Here is a 27785-nt window from a genome sequence, read left to right as displayed (position 1 = left end):
AAATGGCATTTGATAATCTACTCCCTCATGAGTACTTCCGATCCATGTTTTTGCGAAATGGGCAGGCGCTTCTCTCCAAAAGCACATTAGGGATCACACAGCAGACACTGTAATTGAACGTCTGTTCATTTCCTTCTGAACATCTGCTGGGTATTCTCACAGTGTGCATCTTCTTTACACCCCACCTGGCAACAGCTCCGTGTTCTAAGGGAAATTGACTGAATTTTTACAATTCATTTCATACAATCACAAAATATCATCATTGCAAGAACTTTTGATTTGTACTGAAAACACCCAGTATTCACCCTTCCCAACATGCCCTTTCTTCATTCTCAACAGCATTGTCCACCCATGCTTGCCTGGCTGGACAAATCATTTTGGGACCATCTATGCAATATTTTAGCTCTTGAATACCTAATGTCATCAATTCTTCAAAAACATACAATGAGACGTACAGAAAGTAGGCTTAGGATCATGCCCCTTCACCATTTTGTGTTTCCATGGTATGTCAATGCATGGATGAGCTGTACATTAATGCAATGGCATTCTGTGAATGGTTGCAGGGTCTGTGTTCCTGTTTGATAAAGGGGCATTAAGGAGTTATTTTGTTACACTGCAGGTGCAAATCGACTGTAGCTTATAATTGACAGCCTTTGATGTTTTACTTTGCTGACACAACAACATTTTAAATGCTGATTTATGTCTTTTGTTTGTTTAGAAAGTGCAGGTGTTTGGATTCGTTAGCCTGCCATAAAGATACAAAGCTATTCATTAATTGACATTGCTCAATCATTCGTTTAACTTTGCTTTCATGTTAACATGTTGTTGGATTTAGGGCTTGTTTGTTCACAAAGTAAATATGTGCGGGTACATAGACTTTATTTTTATTTTTTTAGCTGTGTATGCCTTTTAAGTGCACCACTTATGACACAAGATACATTTCACGACTCCTTTTTATAACACTCCTCTTTAAGGGCATAGCTTAACTCTGCTAATACTGTCTGTTCAGCAAATTTCGCTGGCCCTAGCTTACATATTACAAATACCAAATACTCCCCCTTAACAAAAATGCAGCCCTACTAGATTTGCCAGTGCTTATTTGTCTGGTTACAAACTGAGATCACGACTCCAAAGCCCCCAAAAGGTTAGATTAAATCTAAACAAAAGAAATTACTTCATGGTAGAAACTGCTTGAGCACAATAGCTTACAGGCCCTTCCTTAACAGAAGTAGAGATATTTGTGTCCTTTGACTCTGAGGGTATTCCAGGCAGCTGGTCAAGGCAGCAGTGAACAATTGCTCTGAGGTCTGTGTTTTGTAAAATGTATGTATTTACATACAAAAAGATGGATCGCAGTGGCGGACTCTTGAGCCCCCAAATATGTTTTATCTTTCCTCCAAATTACTGTGGGCTTTAGATGGGTCACTTGTAAGGCTAACCTATGACTTTTGAAGTTCATTCATGGCCATCCTACTAGACTAAATATTTGCAGCTAATCTTAATATATAATTAATTGTCACAGCAGACAAATAAGATCACCGCCTGATCCTCTTCTCTTTCCCTATTACATGCACCTAGCCCGAAGGTCAAGCCAAAGATTCTGGCTCAGCCTAAATAGTCAACCCTCTTGAACCCTGTTTATGAGCCTGTCAGAAAGTGGGGTGGGGGTTATTACATCCAGTAAATACAAATACCCTGGGTCCAGGCATTTATCTTGTTCCATAAATACTTACTGTTCTTAATTTGTGCCTTGGAATATGTAATTGTAATTGCATTTATATAGCGCTTACTATCCCTGAAAAGGTGTCGAAGTGCTTTTCGGCGAGTAGCATGCTGCTCTGGAACTCAAAGAGGATCAGTGGTGAGTTAGTATAGGGTGATATGAAATTAATTTGAGCAGTGGACATGTGAGTTGGGTATTTGGATTGAAAAAGGATAGTGGAGGGATAGACGAGGGAAGGGTTTGCATTTATCTAGCGCTAGTAGCAGAGCACCCGGACACCCAAAGAGGATCAGTGAGGAATTAGTATAGGTAAATATGAAATATATTTGAGCAGTTGACATGTGAGTCTGTTAGTTGGATTGAAAAAGGATAGTGGAGGGGTAGAAGAAGGAAGGGTCTAGACATTTTTTTTTCATTTCAGGAGATTATAGAGTAGGACATTTTGGGATAGTAGTAGCATAAGTAATTGTAAATGAAATTCCACAAATGAAGTATAGGTTGCAGCACCAGAGGCGCCACCAAATCGTCGGGGGGAGAATGCAAGTCAGCTTAACTTCTGCTGAGGATCATGCTAAAACATCAGGGCTCAGTAACAAATTGAAATGCTGACTAGGACTCACCAACTTGACCTGGAGTTTGAAGATCTTTTCTTCAAATAAATCACTGAGTCCATCACAAAGGACCTAATTGTTATCCAATGGTGGGGTCATCGTTGTACGATCAAGGAAGCTGGAGATTATCTCAAAGATCTCCTTCCCATTATTATCAGCCTATATGATTCTATGGGTATAGAAGGTGCTGCGGGCTCATATAAAGTTTTTATGATAAACAATGACGGCCACTTTATCATGTTTTATCTTCTTCCTGATAGTGTCGCCGCCAGGCGCTCTCCAACCTTTTACAAGAGGCTTTTTCCAGTGCTAAGTCCTGGGTAAACCAGTGAGATGAACTTGCCTTCATACCCATCTGAGGTGCCCCCATGAGTGCTACTGCATCCGCTGCTTCCAGAGGCATGTGCTTATGGCTAAGTCCTCTTCAGTAACCCTGCCCTTGCATACTGGTCTAGATTCATCAAGAACCTCCTTAAAAACAGGCAAAAAGACTTCGGAATGGGTAATCTACTTTCATTAAAGCCAGCCATAGGCCAAGAAAAAGGGAGTAGGAAATGATCCGACGAAGCCATCAGGTCAGGGGTTTCCCAAAGTACCGATGTAGGAGGCTGGCTTAGTATATGGTTCACACTTAGTTAAGTGAAGCACCTTGCACTCATCCAGGCAACCCTTATGGTAATTTTAGGGGTCTTAGACAACCATAGAAAGCTCTATGTGGTAGCTGTTTAGACCAGCCTTGAGGCTTATTGAAGGAGTGTTAAGCAGCTTATTTTACCAGCTCAGATCATGTAGTGTAGATTAAACAGAAAAAAGAACCACGGAGTGTATATATAAAAATGTGTATTTGTTACACAACACTCACTAACCCACTGGTATATCTCTTACCCGTAGATATAAACACAAATGCATAATAATACTTCAATTGCAATAGGAAAGTAAGCACAAAATACAGTGGTCTCTGAAGTCAGCACTTGGACTAGGAGATTCAGAGGACCTGGGGACACAAGGAACCACCCAAGGTAAGTACCCAGGAACCCCACGGAGGCTGTGTGCAGTGTAAACACAGCCGCGTGTCCAATAGAAGTAAATGGGGAAAGTCACGTATGTGGTTGGAGAAGAGTGACCCTTCCCAGTGGACCCTGAAGAAACCCCATGGAAGACAGAAGGTTGGAGCGTCACCCCACATGTGTATACCCCAGAAACCAGGATACCTACACCAGGAAGCCGGGTGCATAGGTGCGAAGTTACGTCGGAAACTGCCATAGACCGCAATGGAGTACTTCAGGAAAGAAGCCGCTGGAGAAGACTGTACAAGAGTCTGGTGGAATCCAAGGGTGGATTCTTGAAGTGAAGAACCTGCAAGCAGGCGAGACAGAGTCTATGCCACTGGATGTGACCAGGAGGCACGGAAAAGCAATGCCAACTGATGTCGGATGGTTCAGGAGAGCTGACAGTGACCTTGCCGTTGCAGCTGTGTGGACCAGGTAACACTGAGGAAGAACAGGAGCTGTGCACAAGCTGTCCCATGTCAGAAGTCGAGAACCCAGGGGGTTGGTGTCTGGCAGGAGCACCAACAAGCCTTGGCAGCTGCAACCGGTGTGGAAAGCGAAGAAGGAGCAACCTTGGGGACAGCATGGTCCTAGGGACTCGTCACAAGCAGGAGAGTCCGAGCAGGCACCGTGCCAGCAGGGGAGCCCACTGGAGCAGTAGAAGACCCACAGGCTGAAGGCACAGGAGTCACAAGAGGATCTCAAGCAGCTCACCAAAGATGAAGGCCCACAGTGCAGAGGATGCAGTGATGATGCTGTTCTTGGCAGGAAGAGTTGCTGGAGGATGAAGCTTCTTGTAGCCCAAAGATCTCTGGAGGGCAGTCAGCAAGCCTGGGCAATGACAAGTTGACTCGGTGCACAGGGGTTTGGTCCCAGCAGTTCCGATGAGGAATACTGGCCTCAAAATTGCAGCGAGGACAGGTCAGGCCTCGAGGGAGTTGAAGAACCATCATCTGTGTTGCTAAGCCTTTCGAAACCCATGGGGCATCGGGGGCAGCAGACGTGTCAGCTTTGTTGTAGGACCTGCAGATGCAGGGGAGTGACTCCTTCACTCCAAGAGAAATCACTTTGGATGTCCTTGATGCCCACAGGTCTGTTGAATATCCTGAAAGAAGCACAGACACAGACAAGGAAGAAGACTTGCAGAACAGCGAGACCAGGAGCATCAGGAGTCTTCTGGGAAGCAGTTTGAGGTGAAGTCCAAGTGTCAAGGCGGTCGAAGAGTTACATGGTGGATTAATCTCTCAAAGTGTTTCATGCAAAATAGTGATGTTGTGGTGTTTACCACAAACTTTACCCATCTGATCCCTGTGCAAACTCCTGTTATTCTTGATTAGTTCACCTCATTCATATTTGTGAGGTTGTTTTTATTTATTTATTAAAATTGTTGTTTGGCTTTTTTGAGCTGAAACAATGAATATAGTTGTAATTTTCTGTTTACACTGTGTAAGGACGTGGGTTTCTGTTGCAGTAACCCCCCCACTTTTTGCCTGATATCTGATGCACTTTTCCTTGTTGTGCCCTGGGCTCCTGCCAATCAGGTGTCCCAGGGCCTGTGTTCCTTCCCTAAAAACTGCCTAACAGCCAAAACTTAATTGGCATCTCTGGTCACATGTCAGCCCCTGGTAAATGGTACCCTAGGTACCCAGGGCCTTGTGACCAGGGAAGGCCCCCAAGGGCAGCAGCACTTATTGTGCCACCCTTAGAGGTCCTGTACCCTGACACACACACACTGCCTTTGCAGGCCGAGTGTCTTGGTGCAGAACAAAACAAAGAGTCAACATGGCCCACATCCCTGTGTGCCATACCCACAACACAAGGACCCCCTGCCTCTCATAGGATAACATTGGGCCTAACTCACTCTGCACCCGGCTGCACCCGGCTGCACCTGTGCCGCTGAGGGTGTAACAGCTGTACTTACCTGACCCTGGGAGACACCTGAGTCTATGCCCGGAACCTTAACTATGCCAGTCGAGTACTTACCCAAAAGCTGATGACTCTCTTTTCTTCCATAGGGTAACATTGACTGGTTTCACTTGGAAATTCTTCTAAGTGTGGAGTTTCTAACCTTTAAAATATTCACACAAAATCAACCGAGTAACGAAAACGAAAATACTCACCTGTTATCAGGAGAGATCCCAGTGCTGGATCTTGGTGCCCAGCACTGACCCTATAAAATAATTACAACCATACTTGCCGCTAACCCAATTTTCTACCTTAGGATAACATTGCCTGGTTTTTGCTGAAAAAGTTTTGAAGTGTCGATTTTGCAAACTTACAAATATTCGTTAAAAATCGCCTGTATAACAACAACTCATTCTTTCAACTGTTTACAGGAGATGCCCCAGTGCTGGATCTAGGATCCAACACTGAGTTAGAAAAAGTAACAATAAACCCACTTACCTGCTAAATGAATTTCCTCCCATAGGATAACATTGGTGATTCCATGTGAAAAAGTTTCTAAGTGTCAACTTTAAAAATACAAAAATATTGCTTAAAAATCACAACTGTAACCAAAACGCGATCCAGTCCTGTGATTAGAAAAGTAATCATTAAAGTAACTAATTGCATTTAACTAGAAATTCCCATTGAGCTCAATGTATTATTGTGTGTTGAAATTGTGTTGCCTATTGCAACCACAGTAACTGTTATATTCAAAAGTCTATTGTCTATTGAAAAGTATTTATCTAAAGCATCTCATTCTGAGAAAGTATATTTTGATACCTATTGTTGGTTCTAAAATAAAACAACTATATATTTTATGCAAAAACCATTGGCCTAGAGTTCAGTTCTTGAGTGTGTGAGACCATTTGCTGACTGAGTGTGTACAACAAATGCTTTACACTGTTCTCTGATACTGCCTTACTGCTCGACCAAGCAATCACTTTAGAGAGTAAGGTTATATTTAACTTTAGCCTCTGCCAAACCTCTGGGGACTGTGGACTCTGTGCACACTGTACCTATTTGGGAACAGTATATGCCGAGCCACTTTCTTACACACTGAGATTTGAGTTTCCCCGTATATGGTGGTCGCCTTTGTTGTCTTCTCAAATAGGATTTACACATTATCCCTAAAATATGTAGCACCTGAGTGAACTAAAAATTAAAACCTAGATGAGGCCATACAACATACCATTAAAGATGTTTGCCCCGTTTCCATCATAACTCAGAAAAGAAGGTGTCCCAATCCCAGTACAATAAGTAGCTGAAAGCCTACAAAGATAACCGGGCAAGCTCAAATAAATGCATGAGGATGGAGATCATTGTCATCAACAAGTTCTAAAACAAACAAAAAATATTCTACTGATCCAACATCATCGAAATAAAAGCCATCTACTAGAAAATGATCAAGCTGACAAAAAATGCGCACTTCATTTTCAATAATATTGTCACTGGCTTTTTTTCTTTTATGTGTAAAACTAAGAATAATACACAGTGCATACAGTAAAGACATTGAGAATAAGACCTAAGAATAAAAAAGAAGTCCTAGCTAATGTACATTAACGTTTCAATTCAACTAAGGACACTTATGCAAGGATTATGCAATACTTTCATCTCTATTTTCTCCTGCAGCATGTTAAAATTTACCACTTCAACATATACAAACTGTGTATCCCAAGAAACACTGAGATGACACAACAGTTTTTGATACAATCAGTGTCCTACTACTCCTTGAAGAAAGAGGCTCGCCAACTTCCTGTGCCCCCTTTTTCTCCGCACAGCCTTAAATCCAAAAACATCCTGAATGTGCCCCTCTCGGGCTTCTGTGACTTGAGTGCCATCCAGTTGGAGCACCGTCAGAGGAGGGACACAAACGTGCGAGATGGGAGACGCACATCTGGCTCCCCTGGTGGCTGGAGTACCGCTCCGGGTGAAGGCGCAACCAGGCAGTAGGAGATCAGTTGGAGAGAACTGCATAGGGTCAACTGAGTCAAGCCGACGGTCTCTTGACGTAGGACAGTTCCTCGGTTCTGGACATAGAATCTTACTTTCGAAGATGCTTTCACCATAGATGATTCATCGACATAGAATCCTACTTTCGAAGGAGATGCTTTCACCATAGATTATTCATCCTGTGGCTTGAAATCTTACCTGAAGATGCAAATCTATTCCTACAGCAATGATTTTTTATTTGATAAAAATCAGAATATATGTTTTCAACCATTCATGCATCGTTATAATGCAATAAGAACTTTCTGTCAGTTTTGCAAGTTTGTGTTGGTATTCTGTTAATGGCAATACATTTCGTAAAGTGCAGATATTAGAACGCTTTTTACCGTGGTTTGACTGAGTAACACTATCTGCCAAGTTGACCCAAGTTGACCTAAAAGCCACCTTTTTGTTTAATTACTTACTTTTACGCTAATTTATTGACGATTATGTTTAATGGGTAGATTAATATTGAGTTCACTCTGGTATAGATGTTGTAGAAACATTAAACTAGACAAAGCATACCACGGTTTATATTCTGTTTACAGCCAACAAACCGGGTCCAATTACTGAATTATTTGACTACAGGTCTAAGATTGGCAATTCATTGTTACTTTCTTCTTTACAGTGAGCCAACATTAGGATACTATAAAAAAGATGTGTTGGATATAGTAATGGAAGTCGGAATTGGAGTCAACAGAAAAAAGGTACAGTTGTCAGTGCTTTCACATTTATGTTGCTGTTGTAACAAAGTAGTGTCAGATGCTCACCCTGTACAAGACACTTTACTCCTGGTTCTGCTGTTCCTCATCACAGTCCTTGCTACAGTGAAGAGTGGCTGTGCTCTCCAGCTAGTGACCTTGTGGCCTGTTAAAAATGTTTTTTTTCTGTATTATACTTCTAACCCTTTTCTAAGCTGGTAACCTCCAGCTACACTCATGACCTGCTTGTCCATCCCAGATGCTGAGGTGAGCAGGATCATCACTTGCGGATATGGTGAGCTTTGCTGTCCTGCTACTCGCAGGTTTCATGTTAGACATTAATATCATGTTGGGGGTCATGAATCTTGATATCCAAACATAAATCACTGTAGCCTTTCATGTGTTTCCTGTTGGTAGTAATAACTTCAACAGGGCATTTCTTTCCATCAGTCTAAAAATTAGTCAACTGAGGCTCCAGCTAGCACAGACCATCCTTTTAATATCTAATAAGCAACAGATGGCACCGTTCACTCCCAGTTGTCCTCTGTACCTTATTCCAGGTGATCCTAGAACTTTTCCAGTTGATCCAGGTCATCCAATGTGCCCTTTGTCTCTGGAAACCTTATGTCCTTTGGACAGGGCTGGCTTCAGTGCTGGTGGCACCCTTTACGACAATCTTTGTTAGTGCCCCCACTCACTAAAAACATCCATCTCCACTCTAATTCCCTCCCTACCAAGCGCCACCAGTGCCCCTTATCTCTCTAAAACGCTTCTCTCCTGTGATATCATTTGTTTTTATAGCCCTACTCATATCGGTGTAGGATTTTACATCACACACAATTGATACAGAAACAATGAATCATACATGTGTAAATCAGTCTATAGGAAATGTTACTAAAGACAAAGAGGATAAAAGGTGTAGGACTCACATGCTACCCATATTAGTAGTCGGGGTATTTTAAGAGTATTTGGTCTGGAGCAGCACAAACACAGGATTTAAAACATATCACAGTGGTTGGGGTTAGCTTTACTAATAAGAATGTATTTGACTCAAATGAACTCTTTTTAGCAACATTAGGATAATGAAAGACTGGGGATAAAATATAAAATGTAACCTATACCATGCAGTTTGTGAATTAAAAGTTTGCCTTTTGTGGGAAGCACTCGATACAGATTCATATCGCACCAGGGACCCGCTGCAGCCAGCCACAAGACAGTTCATGCTGCGATGTGTTTCGGGCCTTACGCCCTTCTTCTTGGCAGCTAACACAAAGATGAACTAACAAAACTGCCAGGTGAATCCCTCAATTTATTAAATTGATTAAGACACGCCCTTGTGGGCCAGCAGCTCACTCTCCGCCTGTTTGGTGCATCATGGACCTGGTAGTCTGTCATTCAAACCCCATGTGGGTTGCTTGTGAGGAAACAGGTAAGTTTGTTACTATACCAAAGCTGCAGCATGTTCTCCAATAGTGCGAATCCGTTACTCACGATGACGGCTGCCCCAGTAAACAGCCATGGACCCGCTGGCAATATCGCGGTGGTGCTTACCCTCGACCTGGCGGGCCGATTTAAATGAATTAAAAGTTTGCCTTTTGTGGGAAGCACTCGAAACAGATTCATATCGCACCAGGGACCCGCAGTTCTTAGATGACCGTTAATAGCTTACCATGCTATAGTAGGATTGTAACTTCTGAACTGCAAGTAACAAATGGATCTCTGTGACAAAAGCAGTATCCTACTGACCGATCCATATAAAATAATTGTTTGTGATTAGAGTGGTACTCGTTCTTTGCATCAGGCATATTTACCCTCTCCGCTACTTTATCGTGGGTGCACACGGCCACTAGACAAAACTCTGGTCTCCCTCCAGCGGGAACATTAATCACCAGCGTTAACTTGACTTTTTTTTTGCCTAAGAACTGCTGGACACACAGGGAACTCTACAGCAGGTGCTTTTTAAACTCATGTTGTTTCTATATATGACATTCCTGAGGTGCGAGCCAAGTGCGGCGCACCTGTTTCAGTGTTCTAGAGACAGCCCTGCCTTAGGATTCTAGAAGGTCAGCGTTGATCTTGGTGTTGCACTTCTAGACAAGCAACACAGATTCACCCATATAAAGACGACAGACAATGGTCCAAAATATACTTGGAGATAGTTATTCACCAGATAGGACAGATCCTTCTCATTCAAAAATGTTCCTTTGATGACCTATTAACCTTTTCAGGTGTAATGGCAGTCCCTCTTCCACACTGTCAAAACACATCAGTGAGCTACACCTCAGTCCTCTGATGCTCAAAACCTCCAATCCCAACGGTTGAGTTTCCTAGAATTTATTATGAGAACATGTGTAGCTCCTCTTCAGTAATACATCACAAGCAAAATCAGCAAAGAAAACTACAAAGCTTTGGAGTCAGACCCTCTTTTCTGTGAAGTGGAGCTTTTCATATTCCTCCTGTGACTGCTTTTAGAAAAGGAACACGTTCTAATTTGTTTCGCCATTCTTTCAGTCAGACAAAGAATGTATTTGCTTGGATTTAATGTAAAGAAAGACATGAGATGTTTTCTTCACTATCCTTAAAGCCCATAGTGCTATTGCCCAACTGAAATTAAGATAGAATATAGGTCAGTTTATGAAAAACTTTAGTTGAGGAGCACACAGTTAAAACTAATACTATTTACTTATATTTGACCACTTAAGCATGTTACCGGTAGCCCAGTACTTTGTAAAATGCCTGATTGAAGTCCCCAGCAATTGATTGAAGCTCGGTGCACTTTTACTTTATTTGCTATTCCTAATAATGAGAGTTTCTTCATTCAGTGTCCAAGACATCACACATGAATGTTTAAAAACGTATATAAAAACGTATATAGCGTATATATAGTGAGTTCATTGGAAACTAAGGACCACTCTTCATATATTGTTTGTTACATCACATTACCTCATCACAAAATCTGTATTTTTTTTTTATTTGTTGTCTTAATATGTATAATTTGTTCTTGACTAAAACGTATCCGTACTTACCTGACCTATGATTATATGTGGAGTAAAGTGCATAGAATGAAATAGCAAATAAATGCTTCAAGCCTATATCAATTGAATTGATGGCCTTTATTCTGTTAAATTGGTTTAGCAGCATTTGATAGTAGTGGCTAGGACACTTTTCCTCTTAGTTTAGACTTTTAGAACATTGGCATTTCTCTGCCTAAACCAAATGTGGTTTTCTGCCAGTGTCCAGGGTTTTATGACTGTGAATGGTCCTCTTGTGGTGTTTTGTGTATTCCTTCCAAACATAGGTACAAAAGGCCTTGGGTATGGGGCAGGGTGTTGCTCTCCTGAACAAATGTCCTTGGGGTTGTACTCTGCCCTTCCAGAGCTTCAAAAGGTAGCCTCAGGCTGGGCTACCACATTTCTACCTTCCATGGGCAGCCTGGCCTGCCACTGACAGATGCCTCTCACACCTAGGCCTACCTGCCCTTTGTTACCCGATTAAAATTTAAAGCCAACCCCTGGAGAGGGGGATGGTTAGACAGAGGGGGTCCCCCTCACCTACAGACTGGCACTTGGCATAAAAGTGGCACATTTAGAAACTTTCATTAGAACACTCCTGGACCTGTGGAAGATTCAGAAGAATGCCTGCCCTGGTGTCTGAAGAAGGAAGTTTGGACCCTCTTGACTTGAAACCAGGCTCCCCCAGAAGTGACTCCAAGGGTCAGTTGGTTGACCTCCTGTTTGAACTACAAGGACACAACATGCCTCCAGATGCCTCCTTTCAACTGCCCAGCTGCCCATGACCGACTGGACCTGCCTGGACTTGCCTAAAGCCCTCCTGCTGGCCTGTGCTGTCCTGATCCCCAAGAGGTATCCCACCAGGTTCTGGACCTATTACTGGCATTAGAGTGCTCTCCTCCTACTTCAAATATCAAGTCCCGGTACCAGGTGAAGATCCAGAAGTTTCACGGCTTTTCGCTACCATGAACGGACTCTTTGTGGCACACACAGACCATCCACGACGTCCAGCGTCACAGATCTCCAGCGATGACGAGTTCATTGTGTCCGCTCCGAAAACCATCACGAGAGTCTGCATCGACCACTAACACGAAGGTCCAGCAACTACTCACTCTTCAGGATGAACAGCGCTGTCTGCAAAACCCTACCTTCTACTCAAGCCCACACTGGTCTCTTCACGTCAACCGCCAATGTGAAGCTCCCCTGCAGCTTCCCATGTGGACTTGGACTCAGAGAAGATAAAATCTACAGCAAAACGAAACTGGTCCCTGTATCCGATGCATGCTCCATTGTGGTCTGCCTGAACTTGCAACTTTGACCTGGCTCAGTGTGATCGATTAACCAGAATTGGAGAGTTGTGCTTTTTGGCTTTATTTTCACTCGAAGCTTTAAAAACCCATAACTCTGGTTCTACTGATTGGATTTTTGAACCTTGGTGTCATTTTATGTTTGGTGGATAAATACTTTACACATTGTGACAAATTACCAGAGGATTAAGCTCAAGTGTATTTAGTGACTTTTGTAGTTCACTGTGACAAGGAGTATGTTTATTATTTGAGTGGGCATACCACACCTATCCACTAATAACCCAATGTATTACATTTGTTCATTGAAAACATTGAATGACATCATGTATTTTCAGTTTGTGATCATTCCAAAAAATGTGTATGTCTTTTATTGGCAAATATGACACTTCTCAGGGGATTTTAAAGTTTTATACACAGTTAAAAACCAGTGCCTTTGCAATAAAGTGTTGTGTGTCAGAATATAGAGGTCAAAAATATCGACATACAAGAATTTCGACTCCTGAATATCGACCACTATACTGTCATTGTGTGTGACCGCCCTCATCGCAGCCACTGACGACATCAGATCCCTGCTCGACAACGGGGAAACAGCGGCCCTCATTCTCCTGGACCCCTCCGCAGCGTTCGATACCGTTTGCCACCACACCCTAGTGCAACATCGGAATCCAAGAGAAGGCACTGGATTGGATCATCTTGTTCCTCGCTGGAAGAACCCAGAGAGTCCGCCTCCCCCCGTTCAGATCCGAGGCCACTGAAGTCATCTGCGGCGTACCACAAGTATCATCGCTCAGCCCCACCCTCTTCAACGTCTACATGAGCCCCCTCGCGGCCATCACACGCCAACACAACCTCAACATCATCTCCTACGCCGACGACACCCAGCTGATCCTCTCCCTCACCAACGACCCCGCCACCGCCAGAACCAGCCTACACGAAGGGATGAAAGACGTCGCCAAGTGGATGAAGAACAGCCGCCTGAAACTGAACTCAGACAAGACGGAAGTCCTCATCCTGGGATCATCGCCCACCGCCTGGGACGACTCCTGGTGGCCACCTGCCCTGGGCACCACTCCCAAGCCAACGGACCACGCACGCAACCTGGGCTTCATCCTGGACTCCTCCCTTTCGATGACCAGACAAGTCAAGGCCGTCTCATCATCATGCTTCAACACCCTCCGCATGCTCCGTAAGATCTTCCGATGGATCCCCACCGAAACCAGGAAGACGCTCACCCATGCCCTCGTCACCAGCCGACTGGACGATGGAAACACCCTCTACGCCGGAACCACAGCCAAACTTCAGAAAAGACTCCAGCGCATCCAGAACGCCTCCGCACGACGCGTCCTGGACATCCCCCAACACAGCCACATCTCCGGCCACCTGAGAAACCTGCACTGGCTCCCCGTCAGCAAGAGGATCACGTTCAGACTCCTCATCCAGGCACACAAAGCCCTCCACGACCTGGGCCCCAAGAACCTCAACAACCGCCTGACCTTCTACACGCCCACCCGCCAGCTACGATCGACCAGCCACGCCCTCGCCGCCGTTCCACGCATCCGCAGAGCCACCGCCGGAGGAAGATCCTTCTCCTACCTGGCGGCCAAGACATGGAACTCCCTCCCCCTCCACCTTCGGCTAACCCAGGACCATCTCTCCTTCAGGAAGCAACTCAAGACCTGGCTCTTCGAGCAGTAACGGACCCCTCTCCCCCAGCGCCTTGAGACCCTTCCGGGTGAGTAGCGCACTTTACAAATGGTATGATTGATTGATTGATTGATTGATTGATTGATTGATTGATTGTGTGTGTATATATATAAAATTGCAGATTTACTATTCTTGACTCTACATCGGTTTCCCTTGATGATATACATATTGCCAGGGTAATTTGATGTGGATAGAAGCAATGTTAAAAATAGTGGCCCTCGCTTGAAGGAGGACGTTGCGCGTTGGCGGCGTCTTCCGCTTTCGCCGCTTGGCCGAGCGGCCTTGTTTAAGATGATGTCCTTGCCGCGCTTTCTGTACGCCCTCCAGAACACTATGGACTTGGTTCCGGCGCGCTACTTCCGTGAGGTGGAGAGCCTCCAGCGGCGCCTGTTCTGGGACGGGAGGCCGCGCATTGCTCTGGCTAAATTGACGCTCCCGTGGTACGATGGGGGGGTCGCCCTCCCGGACATTAAACGGTATTACTGGGCCTCCCAACTAGCTGCAATTAATCATGGCCTTTACGGGCCCGCCTTGAACCCGGCATTTGAAATGGACAAGATGCTCCTGCCCGGTGGCGATTACAATCGAGCGCTCTACTCTGGCGCGCCCGACTCCCGTCTGACGGGACCGACGCGTGTCATGGTGCGTGTCTGGCACGCGGCTAATGCAGCTATGGGGTGGAAGGACCGTTTGACCCGGGCGTCACCGCTATATGCGTCTGAGAGGTTGGGCTCCCTGTGGACATCGAAGGGCTTCGAGAAGTGGGACACGATCGGAATCAGCACGGTGGGAGATCTCTGGACGAAGGGGGGATTCAAAACTTTTGAGACGCTGCAGACGGAGTTTCAGCTGCAAGGCAGTGAGTACTTTCGGTACCTACAAGTCCGCCACGCGCTGGGCTCCGTCTTTCCGGATGTCGCGTCCATTCCGGAGTCTTCCCCCCTGGAGGACAGAGTGCTGGATGGCCATGTCCCAGACAGCACAATCTCCCTTATATATAAAAAACTGATCAACGACAGATCGTGCCTGCTGACTAGTCTCCGCGAGGCCTGGGTTGCCGACGGGCTGGAACTGGACGACGAGGATTGGATTTCCGCGGTGGCCTCTCCGAAGGAGGTGGCCATCCCGGCTCGCCTTCGCTTCGTCCAGCTTAAGATCCTTCACCGGGTTTACGTGACGGGGCCAAGGCTTCTACGTATGGGCTTTGCTGGTGACGGATTGTGTAAGCGTGGCTGTGGTGCTTTGGCAACTTTCATGCATATACTGTGGGAGTGCCCAAAGGTGGAGCGATTCTGGCGTGGTGTGCATGAGGTTCTGCGTGTGGTTACGCGTGTTGCGCTGTTGCCTGAAGCGAGGAGATGCTTGCTGAATGTGTGGGAACCAAATGACTATTCGGTCCCGCAGACGCGGTGGGTGACTCTGGGATACATGATAGCTAAGCGTGACATTGCTCAATTGTGGGGATCCCAGAGGCCCCCGGCGGTGTTGGCCTGGAAAGAACATATGGATTGGTGTATGTTTCGTGAAAAGGTGGTGTATGTGGCGAGGGGTAAGCCTGGGGCGTGGGTGAAAATCTGGGGCCCCTGGAACGCCTACCGCGGGGGTATTTGTGAGCCGCCGCTGCTACCGGCTGCCTCGCCAGCTCCGTCCCCCTAGCCGACCCCCCTCCCGCAGCCGTGGGCACGTGGTTCCCCAGTCCCTGATCTACTCCCATTCCCCTCTTCAGAGTTTTGCTGCTGGTTGGGATCCCCCACTTACGGAGCACGTGCCGTCACTTTGGATTGCGGGTTGCCTTGCGGGTGTGGTTTTTTTGTGTTGTTCTGTTTTGATAAAAGGAAACCGTATTGTGGGCTTGGAGTTATGCGGCCTGCGCTATTGATGTCTCCTGCTTTACCAATCTGCACCGCCAAGAGACTCTTACTGTATGTATGTCATATGCTTTTGTCACTCTAGCGGCCGGCCGGGTGGTTGTAGGCCCATACCTGTAACTTTTTCAGAATGCAATAAACGGTTTCAAAAAAAATAAATAAAAAAAAATAAAAAATAGTGGAGGAGCCTAGCGCGCATCCAAGATGGTCGCGTGAGCACAGGGCTCCCCGGACCCTTTCTGCTCCTCGGAATTTATCCTGAGAATATCCTGACGTGGCTTATGGAATCTGGGAGATAAAGACCAGCTGAGCATATATCTCTTTTCAAAAATCAAATCGGACCTGGGAATCCTGAGTTGTCGTCGTCGGAACTTTTGGGACCCACCCGACGGAGGTGACCGGGGTGAAGGTGACCCGAGGGGCCGGGCTGCAATTGAACAACAGCGGCTTCAGCGCGGTGCCAGCTGCCGATCCACCACTTTCGGTTTCGGTTTTGGACTTCAGGAGACCGGCGGGTGGGTGCGCTCGGGGTGGCGAGGTGCTTCCTGGGCCTCTGCACGAGGTTTTCTTCCACCTGCCACTAGAGTGCCTATCGCCTCGGACCCCCTATACCGACATTTTGTGGTCTTCTTGCTGGTGCCCTTACACCTCTTGATTGGAGGTCCCCTTGAGTGACCGTGTTCACATGGGGGGCAAAGGGGGTCCCGAGGGGCGCAAGACCAAGGCTTCCCTCCGCGGGGGAGCAGTCCAGAGCAATAACATGGACCGCTACACCCAGGGCAGGGGGTCCTCTGGCGCTGCTGGCCTCCCCTCGGATACTGCGGAGGGAGGCACGACCGTCTCTACGGAACTATCCCTGCAGGACATTATGGGCGCCATTGATGGCATTAGGGAAACCATCGCGACGCAATATGAGGCCCTGGCCCGTAAGATTGACACTGTCGCGATTGATGTCACCCTGATCCGGGCCGACCTCTCCAAAACTAACGAGAGGGTCCAGGCTCTCGATACACGGACCTCCACCCTCGGTGCGGAGGTGTCGGATCTGCGGGCCGCGCTTGGAGACATCAGGGTGGTCAACGATCATATGGCCCGGCGGCTTGAGGACTTCGAGGGACGGGCCCGACGCAACAACATCCGCGTCATAGGTGTACCGGAGTCCTCCGACGGCCGCCCGGTTGACCTCGTGGTCGAGGAACTTATCCTGAAACAGTTGTCCCCGGCTGGCCTAAGTAAGTTCTTTGCCGTGGAGCGGGCCCATCGAGTTCCGGGCGGTCGGCCACGGCCGGGGGCCCCCCCGAGGCCTATCGTGGCCAAACTGTTCCACTACAGGGACCGCGACGCTATTCTGCAGGCCTCACGGACCCACGGCCCGGTTCGTCATGAGAACTCGACCATCAATTTTTATCCGGACTTCACGCAACTGGTCCAGAAACAACGGATGGGATTCCAAGGGGTGAAGCGTCGTCTCCGCGAGCTGGGCCTAAAGTATTCGATGCTCTACCCTGCAAAACTCCGAGTGGAACATGGGGATCGGACAGCCTTTTTTGACTCTCCTGTGGCCGCAAGTGACTGGCTGGACTCTCTGCCGGACGGAGGTGGCCGTCCCGGACCCTCTGCGGGCACCGCGGGTGACGGGTCCCCTTTAGAATGACTTTTGGTCCTTGATTTTGCCGTTTTGCACTGTACAGTTGGGTCTTATTTCATTTGTATATTGTGTTTTACCAGGACCAGTGAGGGGGGCGGGCGGGGACGGGTCCCTTACCTCCTCTGGGGTCTTTTCGTAGAATGGGGTTAGTGGGGCGACAGGCACACTGCAAGTTGGGGGGGGTTTTTGGCCCGCAGGGGTGCAGGGTGGGGGGAGTTGGTCTTGGGGTGGGGTTGGGGGGGAGAAGGGGTTGTTTTGCTGTGTGTTTTTTGTTTACAGGGCGAGGTACTGATTTTTGTCCACATCTGGGAACTGTGCTGCAGGCTGGGGGACCCTTGATCTATTGGGGGGGATGGGGGGGACGGGTTGAGGCTTATGTCATGGAACGTCAATGGGTTGGGGGACCGTATCAAGCGGGGTGTAGTACTGCAATATTTGCGTCGTTTGACTCCTGATGTGGTGTTTCTCCAGGAGACGCATCTGGTTGGCAATGTTTGTCATGCAATGAACAGGGGGGGATACCGCCTCGTGGCCCATTCTGGTTTCACAACTGGTTCCAGGGGGGTGGGCATTCTCCTGCGAACCTCACTTCCGGTGGAGATCACTAAGATAGTCTCGGATGACAGAGGGCGCTATGTGTGTTTGATTGGGAGGTGGGAGGGGCAGCCCCTTGCCCTGGTTTCAGTTTACGTCCCCCCGGGCCTCCAGAACTCCACCTTCACTGACTTGGGTCGAATGCTGCTTGACCTTCCGGACAGCCTCCTGCTCATGGGCGGGGACTTTAATTCTGTGGTTTCGGGTGAACTGGATCGTCACCCACCAAGGACCCTCCCCGCTGCCCAGGCATGGCTGGGTGGGATGCTGGAGACCTTCGGCCTGGTGGATAGTTGGAGATTAATGCATCCGACCCAATGTCAATTCACCTTTCACTCGGGGGCGCATGGGAGTCTCTCTAGGTTAGACTACTTCCTTATGCCCGCGGCGCAGACTGGTCGGATTCGAGAGGTCAGGCACCTGGCGCGGGGTATCTCCGACCATTCTCCGCTGTGGCTTCTTTTTGACACCGGGTCGCGGTCTGCAGGGCGGATCGCTCCCATTAACCCATGGTACCTGCGAGACCCTACGACTCGTGACAGCCTGGTTAAGGCTATGGACCAATACTTCCTTGATAACGAGGGGTCGGTGTCGTCTGCAATGTCCCTGTGGGAAGCCTTTAAAACCGTGATCCGCGGACACGCCCTCTCCCAGATAGTGGTGGCTAAGAGGGTCAAGAGTGAGGCAGTGGTGAGGCTGGAGACTGACATCTCGGGGCTGGAGTCGGCCTTGGAGGCGAATGTCACTCCGGACGGGCTCCATGCCCTCAGCCTGAAACAGTTTGAATATAGGTCCCTGGTCACTGACGCTGCCAAAACTATGTATAGGGAGCAGCAGGGTCGACTGTACGATGCCGGGGACAAGGCGGGAAAGTTGATCGCGTGGCTGGACAGGAAGGAGAGAGTGAATCGTGTGGTCCCGGAGTTGCGTGCTGCGGATGGTGTGTGTGTGACGGAGCCGGATGAGATTGTGGAATGTTTTGCCGACCACCTCCGGGCTGTGTACTCCCCAGTGACTGACAGGGATGAGGACGACTCTCGCCTTCTACTGAGGGATATCGCCTTGCCCGGCCTGTCCGTTGAGGACCGTGAGCGGCTGGACGCCCCCTTGTCGGCGGATGAAATAGCGACCGCGATCCCTTCGCTCGGGCAAGGCTATGGGTCCCAACGGTCTGCCCATTGAGCTATATAAATTGCGCCCTGACAAGCTTGCGCCCTTCCTCAGTCGCATGTTCCGTGAGTCTCTTGCGGCGGGTTCCCTTCCGGCCGACCAGCGTTTGGCCACGATAGTCGTGATCCCCAAGGAGGGCAAGCCGCGAGACCGCTGTACTTCTTACCGGCCTATTTCACTGCTAAATGCAGAGCCTAAGATCCTGGCGAAAGTCCTTGCCAATCGTCTGTTGAGCGTCGTGTGCGATCTTATTCATCCGGACCAATGCGGCTTCATCCCGCATCGTAACACCGCTCTTAACTTGCGGCGTCTTCACGGCGCCCTTGCCAGGGCGGAGCTCCTCTCCGAACCGACCGTGCTGGTTTCTTTGGATGCCACGATGGCTTTTGACACCATCGAGTGGCCATTCCTCTGGGCTGTCTTGGCTAAATTTGGCTTTGGGGAAGGATTTATTGGCTGGGTGAAGCTTCTTTACACGGGACCCATGGCTCAGGTGGTGGTGAATGGGCGGGTCTCTCGGCCCTTTGCCCTCGGCAGGGGCACGAGGCAGGGATGCCCGTTGTCCCCTTTGCTCTTTGCTCTCGCCCTGGAGCCACTCGCTGCTTGGCTCCGCTGGGAGCCCTCGCTTAGAGGGATCCGGTGGGCCCCGGGCTTCGAAGATCGGGTTTCGCTGTATGCGGACGATATTCTCCTGTATCTCACCTCACCGCGGCAGTCGCTCAACGTCCTCTTTGACGTTCTGACTTCCTTTGGGAACAATTCGGGTCTCACGATCAATTGGTCTAAATCCTGCGTCTATCCGATCTCCGGTGGTCCTCCTCTCCTGCCGCCTCGGCTTCCGATCCAAGTATCTCTGAGCGGCTTTAAGTACCTGGGGATATACGTTTCGCTGGACCCGGTGGCTCGCTATGAGCAGAATCTCCTGCGTCCACTTCGGCGATTGCGAGAGGACACGGCCCGGTGGTGCAGGCTGCCCCTGTCCCCGCTGGGTCGGGCCGCGCTGTTCAAAAAGAAGTCCCTTCCCACGTTCCTCTATGCACTCCAGAATTCCTTCGACGTCATCCCAGTGGCCTACTTTCGGGAGGTGGAGAGCCTGCAGAGGAGACTGGTGTGGGACGGGCGGGCGCGTATTGCTCTTGCTAAGCTTACTCTCCCCTGGTACAACGGGGGCATCGCGCTTCCCGACATTCGCAGGTATTATTGGGCCGCGCAGCTTTCGGCCATTAACCATGCCACGTATGCGCCTGGCCTGAATCCGGCGTATGAGATGGACAAGTTCCTGCTTCCCGGCGGGAACTATAACAGGGCACTTTACTCCCGCTCGGCTGGCCGGACCCTTACGGGTCCTACTAAGATTGCGGTGCGGACCTGGAGGGCTGCCACTGCGGCCACGGGCTGGAGTGAGCGACTGACATGTGCTACTCCTTTGTTTGCCTCCGATCGCCTGGGCAGCCTCTGGACTACGAAGGGGTTTGACCAGTGGGACACGATTGGTATCAGCAAAGTGGGAGACCTGTGGCATAAGGGCGCGGTTAAGACTTTCGCGGTGCTTCAGGCCGAATATGAGCTGACGGACAGGGAGTTCTTCCGCTATGCCCAGGTTCGACACGCCCTGCTCTCGGTCTTTGGAGAGGGGACCAAGATCCCGGTTTCCTCGCCCCTCGAGGACCGCATACTTGACGGACATGTCCCTGACAGTACTATTTCTTTAATTTATAAGAAACTGATCAATCATCGGGCTGACCTCTTTGTGCGCCTTCGGGAGGCTTGGACGGGGGATGGGGTGGAATTGGACGACGAGGACTGGCAGTCTGCACTGTCGTCCCCCAAGGAGGTCGCCATTCCAGCCCGTCTCCGGTTGGTACAGCTTAAGATTCTTCACCGAGTGTATGTGACGGGTCCTCGCTTGGTCTCGATGGGATTTTCCGACGACGGGCTCTGTAAGCGGGGTTGTGGGCTCAGCGCCACCTTTCTCCATATCCTGTGGGAGTGCCGCGAGGTGGCGGACTACTGGCGCCGGGTCCATACGGTTATGGGACAGGTCACTGGGGTTGTGCTGCTGCCGGAGGTGCGTCGCTGTGTCCTGAATGTGTGGGAGCCCAATGATTATAGCGCGGCTCAGACTCGGTGGGCGGCCCTGGGGAACATGATTGCCAAGAGAGATATAGCGCAGCTTTGGGGTGCCCAGCGGCCGCCCACCGTGTCAGTATGGAAGGAGAATATGGACTGGTGTATGTTCAGGGAGAAGACTGTGTATGTTGCCCGTGGTAAGCCGGGGGCATGGGGCAGAATCTGGGGGCAATGGAATGCGTATCGCGGGGGTATCTGTACGCCCCCCCTGGTGGACACCGATATTGCCATGTCCCCCTGACCCTTGACGGTTCCGGGCACCTTTTGGAATGACTACATATGGACGTTCATTTCCCTTGGCCCCCCCCCCCCCCGTCCCCAGCCTCCCGGTACTCCTTCCTTTTGCATGCTGCTTAATGGTCTGAACTGGAGTTCCCCGGAGGAAGCCTGACCTGCGCTGTTTGTCTTTATGCCTCGCCTTTTGTTTTTCTTTTAGTTTTTTGTGTCTGTTGGACTTAAGTCTCCTGTTCCTTTAGAACTATCCGGAGCCACTACGGGGCCGAGCCCCAGGAACCGACTGCAGCCTTGATAAATGTATATTTCATTCTGTACTTAGCGGCCGGCCCTGGCGGTTGTAGGCCCGTGCTTGTAATCGAATAATTGTTCAATAAAAATTAAAAAAAAAAAAAAAAAAAAAAAATTACAATAATGTGTTCATAATAACATCCACCAATTGGTGCTAAAGCATACCTAAACCCAAACTATACACTTGTAATCAAAGGCTCTTTTAACAGCCAACCTGATAGAAAAATTAGTAAATGTCAAAATATATATCTTCTTTAAAAAAATACTTTTATGGTACTATGATACTCTCGTGAAACCTTTGCAGAAGTACCGTGCTACTCCGTATTTTTTTTTTTTTAAGAATATAGTCATTTTCACATATTTTCTCTACCTATCACCACTATATGAAAGTGTTACTAATTCAAACTAAAGCAGAAAACTTATTTCTCAACTTATTCTTAAGGTGTAACACAAAACACAAGTGAAGTGGTACAAAAAACAACATGGCTGTCTTTATGTTTTGGAAAAGAACACATTATCCAAACAAATAATTCCAAGTCATTGCTATGTACTCAGGGAGTACCCCCGTACTACTGTGGCCGTATATATTACTAAGTTAAAATACCTTATAACTTAACATTTGCTCACCCCAGTTGCCTTCACTACCCCCACAAAATAATCTTTGGCCCCTATTATGTAATACGGCCAAATTTCATATAAATACAGCGGTATGTTTTCACGCTTGGCGAAATACAAACCTCTATGAACAAATGCATGGGATTTGAAGCCCATTATGCGACCCTCCCTTTTTTCTTTGAACCCCCTTGAACAACCACCACCAAACTTTCAGCCCTCCCAAAATGAAACAGGGGCAGCAGATACCTGTTGAAGGCTTTGGCTGTGAGTGACCACATTTTGCCGAAGTACATTACTTTTTAAAGTAAGCAGTTATAACTTTCATTAGGAAACTTTTACCTGTACCAGCCTGGCCTAATATACATTTTAAATATAGGCTGAATATTTAAACATACGCCATGTTCACTTTGAAGTCCATGATCGACAGATGTTTGAATCTATTCAAATATTTCAATATGTTGAGTATTTCATTGTGATAGTAGGCATTCAAACTTTTCATCATCCTTACAAATTTGCCCAGAGCAAGTTCTCCTTCACCCATAGCAACAGTACCTTCATTTCCAATATTTGTTTGTCCAAGCGGGTGTGCAGGAGTAATATTTGAAAGGTTGTTGGTACTTGCATATTGCATAATATCTCTGATTGGATTTTATTTTTCCTCTAAAATTGCTTGATTCAACATGTCAACATAACTATGGAATTCTGGTATTAAAATAAGGGCGTTTGTACTCATAAAAGGCTTTCTCATATGATATTGATGTTCCAATCAATGCTTCCTCTTTTCTCCAAAGCTTAAAAAACTGTAACGGTGCCAAAAAATAAAATTCTTTATTAACAGTAAAAAAAAAAAAAAAAAAAAAAAAAAAAATAGTGGCCCTACACACACTTTATATATATGTATATTGACAATAAATTGGAGTCAGTATTTTTGTAGGTTGTTATTAAAAACTAGGAATTATGGTAGAATATTATAAGGAAGTGACAAAATGCTAAAAATCGAAGAAGGATTTCATCACACAAGGACGGGAGCTTTGAAGTCAAGCCAAAAAGCAATTTCAGGATACCCATTCAAGGGGCAAAAATGCTGTGGACTAAATCTATTCATAATGTCAAGGGATTTCTCCTACCTACAAGACTAAATCAATAGCAAATGTAGCGGCTGGGAAAATGACACAATGCAGAGTGGCCAGTTGGTTAAATTGTATTATTTGGGATTTTTTGCAGTTCATTGCCACTTTTGGAAATTTGGCTCTCTGAAGGCTTAGATATAACAATTTGAGCTGTCATCTTATTGGTTCAAACCATATCAAATACATGACAACAGAAGCCATCACGCAAAGGAAAGTGTCTTATTCACAGTGGGTATATTAAAAAGCTGTGCAAAGTGATGACCAGCATCCAAAAGATTTTGTAAGAAACAATCTAAATCAAGAGAGGAAAAGAAACCATTATACTTTTCTATTTGCATGTACATATTTAATTCACAATGACACATTTGGTAAGTTTGAGGAAAATATTCACCAGGTGACCCTGTAATTAGATATAAACTTGTTACTTTAAAAGATAGGAGTAATGGCATGTGATTTCTCTAAACCATTGTATCAAACCTAATGACCTCAGCTTACAGGACTTGTAATCAGACATCAAGGCCTGCTTTAATAGTACTGTGTCCTAGCTAGAAAGGTCTACAAGCTCTTCCAGTTTTGTAACTGATGTACCTTAATGAAGTATCTTCCACTTGTGCCCACTTTGCTCTAGTTGCCATGCAGAAACCGAATAGACATGGGGTGTGTTTTCCACTGGATTGCTATGGCCCTTCTAGCTATCACCAGAGCTAAATCAATGAAGAGACTTTTATTTTTATAATCCTTGGTTCTCAGTACAATACCCAGGACATTTGCTTGTGGTGTTCCCCTGATACTGCCTTCTCGTGTATGATAGGACCAGTTCTTCAAGCTTCATTCATAAGACATTCACATGGGGACATGACCATACCATTTGGTAGAAGGTTGGCTTCACTGTCCCACGCCTGGAAAAATGTCTGGTATATATTAGGAACATGTTATGTAACCTAAATGGTGTAAGTTAGGACTGGTGCACATAATGAAAATAGTTTCATTCGGGTATTTCAGGAGACTTTATGTACATGTGTGAGTGTGGACGCTCCCTCTGAGTTTGAAAATTCCTCAACCAAATTTGACACTTTGCTTTCTTTCAAACAGCTCATACCCACACTCTCCTTGTTTCTTGGGGAATTATACAAACAAATAATCATGCATCGCCATGCATAAAAAAAGAGAGGGACCCTTGGTTAACCCAAAGGACTAGGGTTCAAACAAGAACTTTATAACAAAAGCGTCCTCAGGGAGAAATCTTTTTTGTGTCTCTACATACAACTTTATACTTTTAATTTCAGTCACACGCTCTCAGGTATAATCATACCCACCGCATTCAGGCTGTTGGGTTCACTAAATATTGGCACAAAAACCAATAGTAAATGCAATAGCAATTGAGTTTATTAAAACAAAAATGTTGTTCAATACATTACATAATAAAAAACATTTAATTAGGTAAATCATTTACTTAAGCAAATCAATATAAAAACATTGCAATCTGTTCAATGTAAGAACTGTTTGGTCCTAGTTAAAAACATAAAACAATCAAAGATATATACAAAAAAGTTTTAAAAGTTAAAAGAGTTTTAAACAGACAATCACATTTGTCATTAATGGCCACAGTCAAAGAAAAACAAAATTCTAACATATACACCTTGTTGCCTTACACATTATATGCATCTAAGGTGAAACTCAGACAGGTAAAGTTGTGGCTACTATCAAAAGCGTTGACGCGTTTCGAAGGTATGTTTCACATAGAACCTTCTTTTTCAAGACTGTAATGTTCTTAATCCCATTCTTTAAAAATCTAAATATGTAAATCAATATATTATACTGTGACATCATAACATCTAGTTAACAACCATCTCTATGCTGTTTTTCAATAGTTAAACCCCACATCTATGTATCTAATGAGAAAATATTTTATGCCAATATAGTGAACCAACGCACATCCAAATCCGGTCCTCAAATATATATATACATACTTAGACCAATATGTTCTTTTATTTTATTCCGGAACTTAAACAGTAGTCTGTGGACCTTTTTGTTATTTCTAAATTCATTTTCATTCTTTATTTCTACAAAAAACTCCATATATAAATTTACGGGTTATTTACAAAAATATATAACTTACTTGAGGCGATTTAAACAAGTCTGCCCCACAATAATACGGACACGATCGCCCCTGAGATACTTCTAATGAGGCCGTCCCCTTTTCCTTCTATTCCTAAATAAAGAACATACCGAAACACAATTTTCTATATTGCCTTCATTTATTTGGTATATTCTATTATGTTACTCCTTTTTGCCATGGTTATTCTAAATTGGAAATACTACCTTCTAACTTACTTACTCCAATATTTCCGGAAACGAGCATCTGATTTGGCCCTGATTCAGAAGTCCCTGTACCTTTTCGGATTCGATATTAAGCTGCATACATGAGATTTATCGTTTTAGTTATACTTATTATTTTATTTCCATTGATTTGAATTATTGCTTAAATATTTATCCGTACCTTATATTTAAAAACACTTTCCACTGCCTCTTACATGGATCTTCTTTGTTATTTTGCGAACACGCTGTACAGGATTGTTCTATGTTAATTTTTATTCCTGACGTATACTTTTTTCGTATTTCCGGTTCTGAATAAGCAACCATAAGTGGAAATCTATACTAGTCTGCATGTCTCCATCATTGTTCCTCCCCCATGCTTTACTGAGTTTGTATCGACAATGGTTGGTTTCGCTTTCCGCTTCGCGGATGTCAAAGTTACAGAATAACACTGTTTTTAAAGTTTTCCGTCAATCATATTACATAATTTAAGCCGTAATTTATGCTATCAAGCATATCTAAGCTTCTTGTAGCGAGTAGTCTATCTCCAGGCCCAATGCATAAAGTTACCTAAAGTAAGAGGCAAAATCCTCATAAATATCCAATTGTGTAATTAAAACATGCAGTCAAGGATGCATGTTAGGTTTCTGCTGTAATCAGTCTAGCCAAAAGACAGCCTCATCTATATCCTCAGCATGCTTCAGTGCAATGTAGTATCTGTAGTTCTGTAAGCTCAACCTATTAAAAAGCATTGCATGCTGTTACCTCATGTGAGTGAGATTTGCAATATCTGCTTTGGTTTAGTGTATGTCTTCTCTAGTGCATGCAAATCATTCTCAAGTGGATACAATTGCCTGTGCAGAATCACTCGAAAACCTACAGGTATCTTAATGCAAAAGTCATTCAATGAATGCGTCCCAGGTGGATCCCACATCTGTATTAAAGTATATGATTTCTTTGGATTAAGTATGTCTGTCAACTAAGTCTTCTTAGGCAGCTGGCTGCAGACACTAATTGGGTATATTTGCTGATTGATTCTCCCTAGGTAGAGTTGGCCTTGGGAGGATCCAAGGGGGTCTAATCCACGTTGTCGCCTTAATAAGTCCAGTAGTGCAAGTCTTCTGTAGTAACAATCATATCACTCTGGGTGTGTAGAACATGAGTAGCAGAATAATGGGAATACTCTCTGAGTAACAGGTGAGTAGCCCTCCATGTTTCAGTACATTGCCATTTGGATGCCAAGCTCCTCAACCTGTCTGCACATCAGGGAGGGTATGCCAGACAGGGGTGAATGTTACCTATCTGTGTCACCATTCATAACCCAGGTTAAAATTGCCTGCTATCAATGGGGGTCCAGAGGGGAATCAATGCAAGTAGTGCCGAGATACTATTGAGGATTGGTGTGTGCCCGTAGTTGGGCAGGTATAACCCCCGAAATGCAAGGATTTACCATTTAACTGGCCTCCTACATACACAAAACGTCCTCTTAGGTCTATATGTTGCACCTCAGCAGAGAAAGACATTCTGGGATACACCCAGAACATGACACTCCTAGCATATGCAGAATATGAGGTGAAATATATCTGACCCTTCTATTTTCCCTAAGCTTTTCACCACTGTGGTTTAGCTTTGATTTCTTGTAGGAACGTGAAGGTGGCTCTACACCTCTTTAAAAAGGTTGGTATCTGGTGTCTCTTAGTGATATGTCTCAGGCCACGGACATTCCAGGTTATGATTGTGTACTTATGTGGTG

At 46.2% G+C, this 27785-nt stretch overlaps 1 protein-coding gene across 1 annotated transcript in view; it reads left to right on the top strand.

The window, feature by feature from the left end:
- Positions 1-27785, top strand: part of FAM234A (family with sequence similarity 234 member A) — a 346953-nt gene that overhangs the window by 266472 nt on the left and 52696 nt on the right. Inside the window, exon 9 of the mRNA XM_085628316.1 lies at positions 7942-8020. Within this exon, the coding sequence (XP_085484442.1) occupies positions 7942-8020 (79 nt within the window). The remainder of the gene's footprint in view (positions 1-7941; positions 8021-27785) is intronic.

Source organism: Triturus cristatus, chromosome 10, assembly GCF_964204655.1.
Source record: "Triturus cristatus chromosome 10, aTriCri1.1, whole genome shotgun sequence".
Lineage (NCBI taxonomy): Eukaryota > Metazoa > Chordata > Amphibia > Caudata > Salamandridae > Triturus > Triturus cristatus.
This window is presented reverse-complemented; position numbering and strand designations above follow the sequence as displayed.